The sequence below is a fragment of the Cygnus olor genome, chromosome 2, assembly GCF_009769625.2.
Source record: "Cygnus olor isolate bCygOlo1 chromosome 2, bCygOlo1.pri.v2, whole genome shotgun sequence".
NCBI lineage: Eukaryota > Metazoa > Chordata > Aves > Anseriformes > Anatidae > Cygnus > Cygnus olor.
The window spans coordinates 30812091-30826353 of NC_049170.1; the positions used below are offsets into that span (position 1 = coordinate 30812091).

A 14263-nucleotide genomic window follows, 5' to 3' on the forward strand; every position below is an offset into this window, starting at 1 on the left:
AACCATCTCTATGAATGCTCAGATGCCTCCCAGCCACACTCAGAGATGAGTTATTTTTCATGTAACATTGTAAGAGTTTGTGATTCCTCAGGGAAAATATTACAGGCTTCCACAAAGAGCTGCAAAGAGGGAGCTATTACTAGTGTACAGGAAGTTTCCATAGTCCTATAATACTCAGGACTATGCTAACTAAATCCTAACACAGGGCTCCCTTGCATGAAGAAATCCTAGAATAAAAAATTAATTGAGCAATAATTCTACTTCCATTGCACAAACCATTGTTCTTTGCTCTTCATTAACAAAGGCCATTTACACACATACTGCAGTCTAATTCCCAGTATGTGCTTCACTGTCAGTAGCTTTCTCTCCTGTATGAATGCTCAAAGGCAGGAAGGATTAACAAAAAAAAAAAAAAAAAAAAAAAAAAAAAAAAAAAAAAAAAAAAAGACTGATGCATCCTCCAAGCTGGACAGCTGATTTTCATGTTCTTGTTTTCCTTGGGTGGCATTGAACCCAAGGATGAGGACTGTATGAAATCCCTCCATTGTCAAAACCATCAGAAAATTGCAAATGGAAAGCATGGTCCTTCAGTTTTGGACTGGCCATCTGAAGTTTGAATTTCACCTTGCTAAAGAAGAACATTAGGTAAAATCTGTCCTAGCAGTTTCTCTATATTTCTGAAATGATCTCTACTTCCTAAATGGTATGGTGGTATGTATGCTAGAAATAACATAGGCATGAAGGTCCTCTTAGATTTTTCTCATGAATAACAGAAATACTGCTGACAAGGAAAAAAACTAAAGTATATATTTCATTATTATCTATGAAGATATGAATATATTACTCCTCCCTAATACTGTATTTCAGGGGAAATTTCTTATATAAAAGAAAATCAAAGGTGATCTGACTTCCAATGGCAAATGTTGCTGTTAGAATCTCAGAAACATCCCTTTCATTTCTTCCACCAGTCCCTGATCACCAGGCTTCCCTCTGTTAGACATCACTGTGAAATCCAGTTTGTGGCAATGGATAGGGAACTGGGAGTGTTTACAGTTTTCCAAAAGTAAGCGTGTTGCTATCTACATTGCTGCAGTATGTAACACCTTACCCTTTTTCAAAGCATTTTCTTGCTCTGTGATTAAAAGAAAAATAAAATCAGTGTTTTCAAAATGATTAATGGTAATGACTCAGCCACGAGTCATGAGTGGAGAGAAGGTAAAGGACTGTTAGATCTGAAATCACAAAAGCTAGTACTTGAAGCAAAGAAGTTATACTATTATCTTCAAATATCAGGCTCATGACCCCAATTCAGATAGACATCCAATAAAAGACATGATCACACACAGTCAAGTTAATAGGTTATTCTTCGATCTAAAAAGTGTAGTTCAATTGTCTTCATACAGTTTTTTTCTTTCTTGGCAAATATTTCTATAATGGCAATTTATGTGCTGATAAAGTACTTCAAGGTTTATGGAAAAATCTAAGTAGCAGAATCATCACAAGTTCCATAGTGTTCGAAATGTTCCATGATCTTCTTTATTCATTTAATCTCTTTTTAATCAAACATCATTGCTACTGGGCTGCCTTTTTCTGCTATAGTAAAATCAGCAGGCTAAAATATAGTGCATGAAAAACTACAGCAGCACATCCTGAGGCAGAGACAGCCAGTGACAGCTAAAGCACATCACCGAAGGGACAAAAAGTAGCTAGAAGGAATTAATACCAAAAAAAAAAAAAAAAAAAAAAAAAGGAGTAGAAACTGGGAAAAGGACAGTGCTGTTGCTGGAGTGGAAATAGGTAATGAACCATTCGAGGAAACTAGACAGACACATGAAATAAATTAATGTAACATTAACAATGTGTGAGCAATGTATTTTGTGTCTTGCTAGAACATAGTGGTGATGGAAATAAACAGTTATGAAAGTAATCACCTTTAGATAACTATGTTTGGATCTCACCTGTGATAAATATCACTTCTCTGTGGGTATGAAATGTACTTTTAGGTACCTCTAAATGTTAAAAAAAAAAAAAAAAAAAGATAAAATAAAATAATAGTAATAAAAAAGCAGGAGACTTTTCTTTTGCAATGATAAATAAATGAGAGAGAGAGGCAGAAAAACTGGAAGAACAAAGGAGGAAGCATTAAAAATATAGAAAGGGGAGGGAGGAGAGGATTCATTTTGTATCACTTTTCTTTGCCAAACCATAAACACAAGGACACTCAGCAGTTCATTCTTACTCAATGTTTCCACATTTTTCTGCTGTTTTCCATAGGTGGGGCAAAAACGACAAAGGACCAAGCCAAGTTTTCCATTGGCCCTGATATTAATATGGAAGTGCTGCTCCAATATGTGAGATATCTTATATTTGCTTTACCTTGCGGTTTGTATCTGAGTTTCAAACTCATTATTTTTTCTTGTTTCCTTTTTAGAAACACAAAACCCTGAAGTCCATAGTACGTCTCTTGTTTGCTTTGACCAGAACTGCTGAGAGGGAGAGGTAACACTATGACTTAGTTCTCTGCATGTGCAGAGAATTACTGAGGGTAGTTGGCCCTTGGAGTGCCTGTTCTGTGGCATAGCACTGGCTTTTGTGTTAATCCCAAACTAAACACAAGCCAAACAGGCCAAACACAAGCAGGGAATCAGGAAACCCAGGAAAACTCTGCCTCATGGTCGTTATATATTCTCATACTAAAACCAGAGGATTTATGGAAAAAGGAGAGACCAATAGTTTTTTCCCATGCAGCATTAGCTGTCCCAGGAGTTAAAAATCATTGGTCAACCCTCATGTAATTACTAGGGTGGTTTAAAAGAGAAAATATTTTAAAATATTACCTATTAAAATCTTATTATTTGCATCTTAGATTTTGAAACTTCTATGGCTCTTGTTTTCAATGGTTAGAAACATTTGTTAATGAATGCAGATAATTAAAATAAAATAAAATAAAATAAAAGCAACATTTACAAGATTCCAGGAGGCAGAGTTTTAAGAAACACTATGGGTAACATAGTTTGCATAACACAGCAAGATGCAGCAATGCTTTGAGTGTTCTCTGAAAGTTATTACTTTCCTTGATGAACTCCATGTCTGAGCCACAACTCTTTTTACCAGAAGTTAAAGAGCAAAGAAGAAAAGTCTGAACAACTCTTACCCTTTAGTGCCACTCAGCCTACCTGTGTCTAATCACATAACATTAAATCCTGAACAATCACAGAAATCTGTTTGCCTGTAAAGAGGAAACTTCAGAATAAGTCACCTGATCATCTCCTTTCTTTTAGATAATGGTTTAGGTAACAATGTCCATACTCCCACAGACTTGAGTGAAAACTGGAAACAGGAAAGACAAGAGAGAGGGATTCAAGTCCAGAGTATCTGGTATGTATAGCTTGCAGCTGTAACTTCCTCTGTCACTTTATCAATCAAAGGGCTCTGATTTTAACGTAACACAAAGAACACCATCTTAGCAGTTTACAGGAACAAGCCATTGTGCAACTACACTGCTTTTAATTAACGCACTGTACCAAAGCTTGAGTTGCAGGGAATCATTCTTGTTTCCATACAGGGAATGATCTGATCCTGAGGTCAGAAGCAAGGTTTTTGGTGGCTTGAATGGCACTGGGTCAGGACTCAAGTGAATACAGGATTCAGCTGCTTACTTCTGAATTTTCAGTGACTTGATATTGTTCTGTATGTAGTTTGGGATGTGCATGCATATTCCATGCATAGGGATGTGACCTTACAACAGCTGGAAAGAGTAGGGGAAATCACTCTTGCTGAAGGGGAAAAAAAAAAAGGAAAAAGAAAAGAAAAAAGCATCTATGTTTATCTATGGTTCTCTCCCAAAGATGTGTGCCACCAGGGAGTTTAACGACAAACAAAACCAAAAGGAAGTCTTGAGCAATACTGCAAATACTACAATTGTGATTGATGGGGTTTCTCACTTGGACATGGGGTTTATACTAGGGTTTTAGCCTGCAGGTTATTTGTGTTTCCAAGGATATGGAACAATGGCTCTCTAAAACAAAAAGTTACTTGCACAACATCTGTTAATTAAATATATATTTCACTAATACATATATTCACTAATACCCTCACATAAGTCAGTATAAGAAGGACATCAAGGCCCTGGAATGGGTCCAGAGAAGGGCTACGAAGCTGGTGAAGGGCCTGGAACACAAGTCCTATAAGGAGCGGCTGAGGGAACTGGGGTTGTTTAGTCTGGAGAAGAGGAAGGCTCAGGGGAGACCTTATTACTCTCTACAACTACCTGAAAGGAAGGTGTGGGGAGCTGGGGGTCAGCCTCTTCTCCCAGATAACTAGCAATAGGACTAGAGGGAATGTCTTCAAGTTGCACCAGGGGAGGTTTAGGTTGGAAATTAGGAGACATTTCTTCTCAGAAAGAGTAGTCAGGCATTGGAACGGGTTGCCCAGGGAAGTGGTGGAGTCACCTCCCTGGGGGTGTTCAAGGAAAGCTGGACCTGGTGCTTAGGGACATGGTTCAGTGGGTGACATTGGTAGTAGTACGACAGTTGGACCAGATGATCTCGAAGGTCTTTTCCAACCTTAATGATTCTATGATTTGACCCCATACAATTGTTCAAACTTCACAACATGGTCAAACACCAAATAAATAAGCAATGAAATCTTACAAATGTGAGGGGAGAAGGGTGGATTACCAAAATGCTACTAATATATTCCATTGATAAGCACTGTTTGTAGTTAGCATTTAATTCATTCAATTAACTGTATGTAATATATAATGATGTCTAATTTAATTCATTGTCCACCTAGCCTACAGAGCCTCCTGATTACTCAAAAACAGAGACCTTTGAGATGACTGTTTCAAACTATGTTGCGTCTATAAAGACAGTATAACTAGATCCAGTATTGGTATTAGGTGCCTAAAAAATTAAATAGTTTCTATTAAAAAATCATGATAAGCAACTTGACAGGCATATAGCTACCTATCACATAGTTAGTAGGAGAATGATGCAGTCAAGAGTGTTCCTATGAACCTCTCCATGAAACTTTCTCTTCTCTTGGAAAGGCAAACACCAGCTTCCATTCTGCAGCCAAAGATTTGCTTATACGTACCTGGTAGATGTTACTATAAAACACAGGAGTCTGGGACACCCACTAGAGGACCAGGCTCTTTGAATCTTCAGCCAGAGGAGTCACCCTCTCTGACTCTTGTGTTGTCCAGTATGCAATGGGAAGAATATTGTTTCTTTTGTGCACTTTGCTTTCAAATAACGCATACACAATGGCAGCAGTCATTGGAAGTAGGAAAATGGGGTTTGAAATACCTTTAAAAGAGGAAATGTATTGGGCCTCTGTTTTAATGACTAAGTTGCCTTCATCACCAATTTTTTATAAGGTATGCAGTCCTGTTAGATATGTCAGATGTTCCCAGTGATAGATTCCCCCACAAAATTTGGCCAAATTGGGGTGCCAAACAAACTGAGGAATGTTTCATTTCCAGATTCTCATCAAGCTGAGATATGAGACACTTTTAAGGTAGGAGAGTAAAGTTTCTGTAGAGCTCTGTCTCCCTAAGAAGGCTGTAGCAATGATATATTTAGATTATACTTCATGCCTGTATTTCATATATTTCATATATTAGAATTGATCCCATAAAAGTGCAACTGTATTCTCTGGAATAATACATTAGTTAAACTAGTGTTCCTTTTGTATTTGTCACTAGCTTATCTATGTATTTATTTATTTATTTATTTATTTGTAGGCAACTGATAGTAACTAGAGCAAGAAAATAGTGTTTTATGTAGTAGAATAGATCTATTAGATTAGGATCATTCTAAGGTCTAGGAAGAGAGCTTCAAAGAACATCTAGTCCAGCTGCCTGACCTCTTCAGGACTAATTAAGTATTAAAGCATATTAAAGCATATTAATGCGGCCTCACCTCAAGTACTGTGTGCAGTTCTGGGCACCACAGTACAAAAAGGACATTAAACTGTTGGAGAGTGTCCAGAGGAGGGGGACGAAGATGGTGAAGGGTCCAAAGGGGAAGACATATGGCGAGCGGCTGAGGTCACTGGGCCTTTTCAGCCTGGAAAAGAGGAGGCTGAGGGGGGACCTCATCGCAGTCTACAACTTCCTCGCGAGGGGGAGTGGAGGGGCAGGGTACCTATTCTCCATTACCACCAGTGATAGGACCCGCGGGAACAGTGTTAAGCTGAGGCAGGGGAAGTTTAGGCTGGACATCAGGAAGAGGTTTTTCACCAAGAGGGTGGTTGCACACTGGAACGGGCTCCCCAGTGAAGTAGTCACTGCACCAAGCCTGTCTGAATTTAAGAAGCGATTGGACTGTGCACTTAGTCAGTCTAAACTTTTGGGTAGACCTGTGCGGTGCCAGGAGTTGGACTTGATGATCCTTATAGGTCCCTTCCAACTCGGGATATTCTATGATTCTAATGAGGTCATTGTCCAAATACCTCTTGAACACTGACAGGCATAACGATATTTACATCTTAATCTGAATTTACCTTTAAAATCACATTACTTTAATTACTTCAAGTAAAAAATGGCATTCATTGGGATATCTTCATAATTAATTTAATTCAGATCCTCGTTATTATAATTTAAAGACCAGAATTTTAAATGCAGATTTTCTGTATATTCAATACATTTGGTAACACAGAATGTTGAAAGTCCACTGCAGGAAGTGATACAGAGACATATAGAGCTTTACCTTAGTTGACCAATTAATAGGCAGAAGATGCTAACTCATTATCCTGTTCCTGTCTTTTTGAAGAATTTATTGTGGTAAGAAAACTGACTTTCTGTATGATTCTTCATTATAGTACTCAGTCATGATATTAAATCGACCTCAAAATATTCCTGTGATGTTGCTATCATTATTACAAAATTTGAAAGCAGAGGTACACTAACTGATGGAGTAAATTAAACAGTTAGTTGATCATGTTGTGATGTTTGGAATCATATTCTGGAATTTTCTTAAATATCCTATAAAAATTTTGTAAGGAAAAGATTCCAGATGTTGTACTTTGATTATGGTGAGAGACATGATCAGTATCGATATCACCCCCATTCCACAGATGGGGAAATTCAAGCAAAGAGATAGTAAGTTTTGTGGTGTGTTAATCAGAAGATTATACTTCCACTATTAGTCCCAGAGGTATATAATTGTATTTATCCATTGGAAGGCATTGGAAGCTTACCGTTATGTGTAAATGATTGAATTAAACTTTTGAACAAGTATTTAAAATCTGATTTCTTCTAGGGCTTTCAAGGGCTATTTTTTTTTTTTTTTCATCTTATTATATAAAGTGAAGATCTACAAGTAAATATTTATACATACTGTCGGTTTAGGAAGGTATGATCCTTACTTTGCAGGTATTAGTACTTCTAATCGAAAAAACACTTGCTTTCTCAGTTAAATATTTCACGTTCTTTGAGCAAAATGCAAAGCAATAGACAGAAGTCACTTGATCTAAAAATGGAGTAACTTAAAACTTGGGTTTTAAAGTAAGCATTTATATAAAATTAGGCTGATATTATCACTAGACATTGGATCAATTTCATTTATACAACATCAATGCCTTTCTGATTATTTATTAGAAATATCCAATTATGTAGATAACGGCATCTGTTACAGCTAAAGACTGAAAATATTGGTTAATTAAAAATAGGATGGCTACATCTGAGAACACTGTTAGCATGCCATTAATATTCTAAAGGAAAATGGAATGGGAAAAACATAATTCAGGTATTATTACTAGTTTGAAGCATGCAAGACAGCCTACATTTTTTAGCTACTTGACTTTAAGCACTTCTAAAAGTCTTGGAGCCAAATAGAAGTTGGAACAGTGTGAGGAAAGAAAAACAACCCAGCTCCAGTATTTTTGCCAGTCCTGCCGTTTGGAGACTCCCTTTACCATTTATATTTAATTTTCCTATCTTAGTAGAAACCATCTTTCCAGCAGCTCCTGAAAGATGTGCATCTCCCCTGAGATCACCTCAGCAGGAAATTACCAGAAATTAAGGGCCCAGCCTTGCAAATATTTTGTCACATGAGTAACATTTGTCAATGGGATACTCATGTGCAAGTGCTGGCTCAATCAGTGTCTAAAGTTGGCAACTGCAGGTGTAGTCCTTAAATAATTCGGTCTAAACTGAAAGTCTGCATTATACAATGCATATATCAGCCAATTTTTCTGAAGATGTTTCAATTCATACTACTCTGAGTTATTTTATCATGCTGGTTTTATTCATTTTCTTGCCCCGACTATCCTCATGTAGCCGTATGTTATGAACACTGAATTGGGCATGACACTGAGATTCTAGTCTACTCCAATCATTATGGAAAAACTGACATTCACATATTTTTATGTTTAGGCTCAACAGAGAGACAGTCAGTCATTTTATATCAGGTTGCTAAAAACATGATTTTAATTATTCCTATTGTGAAAAATACTTTTCATATATGATTTAATACTAATAAAATTACTGTAAAATGTCATTAGTTTCACATGGTTTCTAAGACTTTTTGATCCCTTGAATGAAAAAATATGCTGTGAAAGAAAATTTTATTTAAATTGGGGGGTAAATTAAATATTTTTAAAACCCAGAAATAAATGCACTTTCCAATGAATCTTTCAAACCTTCATATAAAATCACAAATCTCTCTTATCATATGTGAAATGACTGCAATTCAGTAAGAGTCATAGCTGATTAATTCCAAGGAACTTAGAAGGTTATTCCAAAGTGCTGTATCCATAATTAAAGTGATGTTAGTTCTGTTCTTTCAGGGATGTTTATCTTTGGAAGAAGTGATCCGTTTCATAACTTGGGTTCCCCAGAATGCAGTGCAGAGGGAAAACAAGACCTATAATACAGAATTCAAAATGAGAAACATTGCATAACACTTTAAAAATATTTATCTGTAAACATAAATGGGTGAAAACACAGAAGTCTCAAGAGGAAAAATTACACAAGTTTTCTAGGCATACTTATAAATTCACTTCAGGAATATATGCTTTCTTTTTATAGTCCTTTCTATTGTGTACATTCTTGTTTTAATTTGTTCTTTCTGAATGGTACTAAAATAAGATAACTTGCAAAGTCTGCATAACCTTTCCTATTTTGTAATTGGGTCTGGATTCGGAGTACTCAGAGTCACTTATGATAAGACAGGGGAATAACACCAACTGTGGTAGAAAGAAGTAGGTGCAAAAATTTTTTGTTTGTTTGTTTGTTCGTTTGTTTTTTCAAGTCATGCCTGAAGATTGCTAACACTGCAAGTTGCATGGTAGTGTACAAATATCCAAAGTAGTCTTAAATATTGTTATGGTTTTGGCTGGAATAGAGTTAATTTTCTTCACAGTGGCTCACACAATGCTGTGTTTTGGATTTTTGATGAAAACAGTTGTGATAATACAGCAATGCTTTTAGTTGTTGCAGAGCAGTGCTTACATAGAAACAAGGACTTTCCTTGTGCTGCCTTGCCAGTGAGGAGGGTGGGAGTGCACAAGTTGCTGGGAGAGGACACAACCAGGACAGATGACACAGGCTGATCAGAGGAACATCCCACACCATATAGCATCATGCTCAGCAATAAAAGCTGTGGTGAAGGAGGAAGGAGGTGGGAACATTCAGCAATAGCATTTGTCTTCCCAAGAAACCATTACGCATGATGAGCCCTGCTTTCCTGGTAGTGGCTGAACACCTGCCTGCCAATGGGAAGCAGTGAATGAATTCCTTGGTTTGCATGCATGGCTTTTGTTTTACCTAATAAACTGTCTTTATCTCAACCCATAAGTTCTTGCACTTTTACTTTTCCGATTCTCTCCCTCATCCCACCTGGGGAGAGTGAGCAAACTGTTGCATGGTGCTTAGCTGCTAGGTTAAACCACAACAATAATATATGGCAAATGAAGTGTTCTAGCTGCAGTACTGTAGACAGGCATTTATTACCCAACCTACTATTTATGTCAAGATACAAAGTAGATTTGAAATAACTTAAAGACCTAATACTGTTTTTCTTGTCCTTGGCTCCATGCATCTTTTTGTTAGTCAATGAATTTTAATAACAGATTTATTATTTATTATTATTATCATCATTATTAATTTCTTTGTCCCAAATTACTTTGGGATAAGTACAAATATTTGCAGGGCTGAATCTAATTCAGGTAACAGTTTTGTCTAAAAAAAAAAAAAATCTAAAAAAAAAATAAATAACAGGATAACCATTTGTGTGCATGTATGTATGTGAAATGTTTCATTTTAATGTTTTTCAATGAAACTTCTTAATTTCACATTTGGAATAAAGTTCTCACTCAGAAAACTGCAAAAGTATGACAACTGTGTTTTACTGAAGTAAATGTGAATTAAACAAAACATTGCTCCCCTCCACTATGCCTTTGTGCGGCCCCACTTGGAGTACTGCATCTAGGTCTGGGGCCACCAGCACAAGAAGGACCCATTAAGGTGGGTCCAGAGAAGGGCCATTAAAATGATCAGAGCACCTCGTCTATGAAGAATGGCTGAGAGAGCTGGAGATGTTCAGCCTGGAGAAGGCTCTGGGGAGATCTCATTGCAGTTTTTCAATACTTAAAAGGGGCTTATAAAAAAAGATGGAAAGCAACATTTTTCATGAGCAGATAATGGTAGGACAAAGGAGAATTGTTTTAAACTGAAAGAGGGGAGATTTAGATTAGATGTTAGGAGGAACTTCTTCACTCAGAGGCACTGGAACAGGTACCTCAGAGAAGGTGTGGATGCCCCTATCCCTGAAGGTGTTCAAGACCAGGTTGGATGAGGCCCTGGGCAACCTGATCTACTGGGTGGCAGGGGGGTTGGAACTAGGTGATCTTTGAGGTCCCTTCCAACCTAAGCCATTCTATAATTCTATGATTCCATTTGTCCTGGAAGATATTTTTTCAAGGTGATTTTTTTGTTTGTTTGTTTGTTCGTTTCTTTGAAGGGACAGAGAAAATTTAAAATCAAAGGAATTTGGGGATCGAGTTATAATAATCCTTTTTTTCACGTTTATCTGCAATCAAAAGGTATTGACTAGGACAGCTCCAATTTTAACATTATCATTTAACAGTCAACATTCAAAAATGCATGGCCCAAAAATCTACTACTGTGCTCATCCGCACTCATCAAAGTACATGAGATCTGAATGTCCAAAATAAATAATAGATGACCATAATATCTAAAAGGTACTAATTCTGCATTCATTGAAGGCAATGTGATGGGATGAGATCTGATCCTCCTCAGAACCTATTTGGGACAGGTACAGCCTTCACATAATCTGTACAGTACATACTTAGTAGCATGAGATGGAAGTAACACAAAATAACAACTAAACACAATTCCATCAAATAAAATTAAATTCCCATTCAAACTTGATCAAGACAAATTCACCTTAACTACTCTAATTGAAGGTTTTAATTCTACTTGACCAAGGGTAGGCCAAGCAGTAAATGCTGTCTTTAAAACTTCTGATGACACTTGTCAGTGCTCATTTGTGGTCTCATTTTTAAGAAAGGCTCACAAAACTCTCACCAAAAGACTTGTTTATAAGAGTTTCAGACCTTCAGGTATGAAAGATTTAACATTTATTTTTCTATATATTATTGCAAGCACCTTGTAAAATTTGAGTAAAACACTGCGTGGTTCAATTTTTCATGTATGGAATGGAGAAACTTTTAAGTAGTGCTTCAGGCACATACTCTCCATGTTTTGTGAGATGCTTTATTTCTATACTGTGGTGCCCCTGTAGAGAAAAGCAATTACAAATAACTATCTGTATTTCTGATTTGTCTGTTATGTAACTAGGATCTGTGTGAATTGTCATCTAGATAAAACGACATATATAGCATATTCTGACTGTAGAAAAATTCTTTGTTGTGCTATCTCTAGAAGCAGATCTTATCTATTTGTCATAATTAGTACTTCTCTGAACCACTACTGAAGTCCTTTCATTCCTCACCTCAGAAAGATCACTCCTATCCCTGGAAGATGCATTAAATTTAGAAGTATTCCATTTTTCAGAAGAAGCGCATTTAAGCACATTTAATGACTGAGGCACAGGGCATTTGTAGGGGATTAATGACTGCTGGGAGATGATGATCACCTGAAAAAGCACAGCCATGGGCCATTAAGCCCAAGGAAATATCCTCAGCTAAAGATGGTTATTGCTATTAAATACTGAAAATGAAACAAAATAATAATAATAATAAAACAACATATTGGGTGAATTTTTGTTTTAAAGATAGAGTGAGGCAACTTCTTCTTTAATTAAATTTCTCATTGTGAATTTCTTAAAGTATGCAATCAGTGCCTGTGGGGGCATATTTCAAACTGCAGTTGTTATATCCAGAATGAAAAACCACATACTGCACACTGGATCTGCAGAACTAGTTTGGCTTCATGATTCTATAAAAGTATTGATTCACTGCCTATCAATGTCAGGACTGCCAGTACTCGATGGAAAGTAATGTGTTCATGAAACTATAATTCTGTAAGGTAGAGGGGGGTGGAGGAGCGGAACATCAGGGAAAAAAATTAAGGGGCCCCATCCTCCCTCACATGACAGCAGTTCTGGCCAGCTCTACTGCTATAATGCTGACCTATAGTGAGCAGAGCCAGCTGTACGGAGCTACCAAGCAGAAACTTGCTGTGGAGGTTGGAGTTCAGTTTCTTCTGATTGCTGCTACATAATTTAGAGTTGCAAGGTTTGAACCACTTGAATAAATGGTGCAATCACATGACGTCAGTAATGGGAAGTCAAGCTAACACATGCCAGAATTTTGAGCAGACAGGAGTGTGGGCAGCAGGAAGCAGCAGAAGAGCATTCCACCAGACAACCTGAACTATTTGTGACTTTTTTTTTTTTTTAAATGCACTAGGCAAACCATAGATCCTGAACCCTATATGCAGGTATTTTGAATTTCCCAGTTCAACATTCTGGCATCCTAACTGCAGTCTTTGTTTGTTTTCCCTTTAGAGTTATCTAAATTATTGTCACAGAAATTCTCTTTCTTTCCCATACTGTCCAAATCCACTAGTATTTGCCTCTTGAAAACAGTATTTATATATCAGTTTCCCAATTTAGTCAGTTTTGAAACTAAAAAGATAGAATTAAATAGTATACAGTCTTCTATTTTTACAATGAGAAAAGTTCCCCCACAAATATTATTCCATAACAGCAATAGTATATGGAACAGTTAAGCTTGAATGCAGAATTTCTCACAAGCGTATATCCAGGAAAGTTAAGCTCATAATGCAAACTTTTTACCACCTTAATGCAAGCACTTATTGCCTTTACCTCTTCAAATAACTACAAATTAATGATAGACTGTCCTTTAGGCCGCTGGAAGAGGGCAGTCCTCTTTAAAATATTTACATCACCTCCTTTCATACAGTTGTTCTGTTTCCAGACAGAAATAGAAATAATACTATTCACAAGAATAAAGCTACCTTAGTTAATGGACTGACTGCAGGACTGAGTCTGCTGTTCACAGGAAATCCCCACTGGAATGATGTAAGTTTATTAAGCTGTAAACTACTTTAAAATAATTATCTAAATTCAGGCACTCACTTCCATGTGACTAGCTTTGCTGATAATCACTAATGCTATTTTCTGCCATTTTCTCTTTGGTAATGGCTTTTGCAGATGAGTTGCCTTGACAGTGTTTTTTGTTTGTTTGTTTGTTTGTTTTTTATCTTGCAGATTTCATCTGGATAGAAGACTTCAGATATTAGTCAAGAAATAGAGACAAGTGTCCAAAGATAGCCTTGCATTAGGGAGGGGCTGAGGCTTTAACCACAAGACCTCAGAGATCCCTTCCAACCTAAATCATTCAATGTGTCTCTGACATTTCTCTGATTCCGCCCAGACATGTTCACTTCAAATTTCACTGCAGAGACAGTTTGCACCTGTCTGCACCTGCCCAACAAGTTGACTGTATTGGGGATACATGACATGTGAACAGACATGTTAATGAAATTGAATTATCTGAACACCTCTGTATTTGGTAAACTATTCCTAGCTCTGGAAAGGGGTCAGGAAAATCAGCACATCCACATCATTAGGTTGACTGATAGCATCAAAAAACGGACCTGGTACTGGCAAATGTGATAAATGATGAGCCCTCTCAAGCTGATGCTGCCAACTGTTTAACTGATACTGAAAATTAAACAAGACTAAGGTTCTTTTTATATTATTTATCTACAAATACAATCATGGCTTCTTCAAAGGCACTAGAAATA

The 14263-nt window shown here is 37.0% G+C and overlaps 1 protein-coding gene across 2 annotated transcripts in view; it reads right to left on the reverse strand.

The window, feature by feature from the left end:
* Nucleotides 1–8414: 8414 nt before the first annotated feature.
* AGMO (alkylglycerol monooxygenase) overlaps nucleotides 8415–14263 on the reverse strand; it is a 196893-nt gene continuing 191044 nt past the window's right edge. For both annotated transcript variants that reach the window (XM_040548950.1, XM_040548951.1), the window contains one exon: nucleotides 8415–8870. In XM_040548950.1, the coding sequence (XP_040404884.1) occupies nucleotides 8790–8870 (81 nt within the window). In that variant the 3' untranslated portion in view covers nucleotides 8415–8789. The remainder of the gene's footprint in view (nucleotides 8871–14263) is intronic.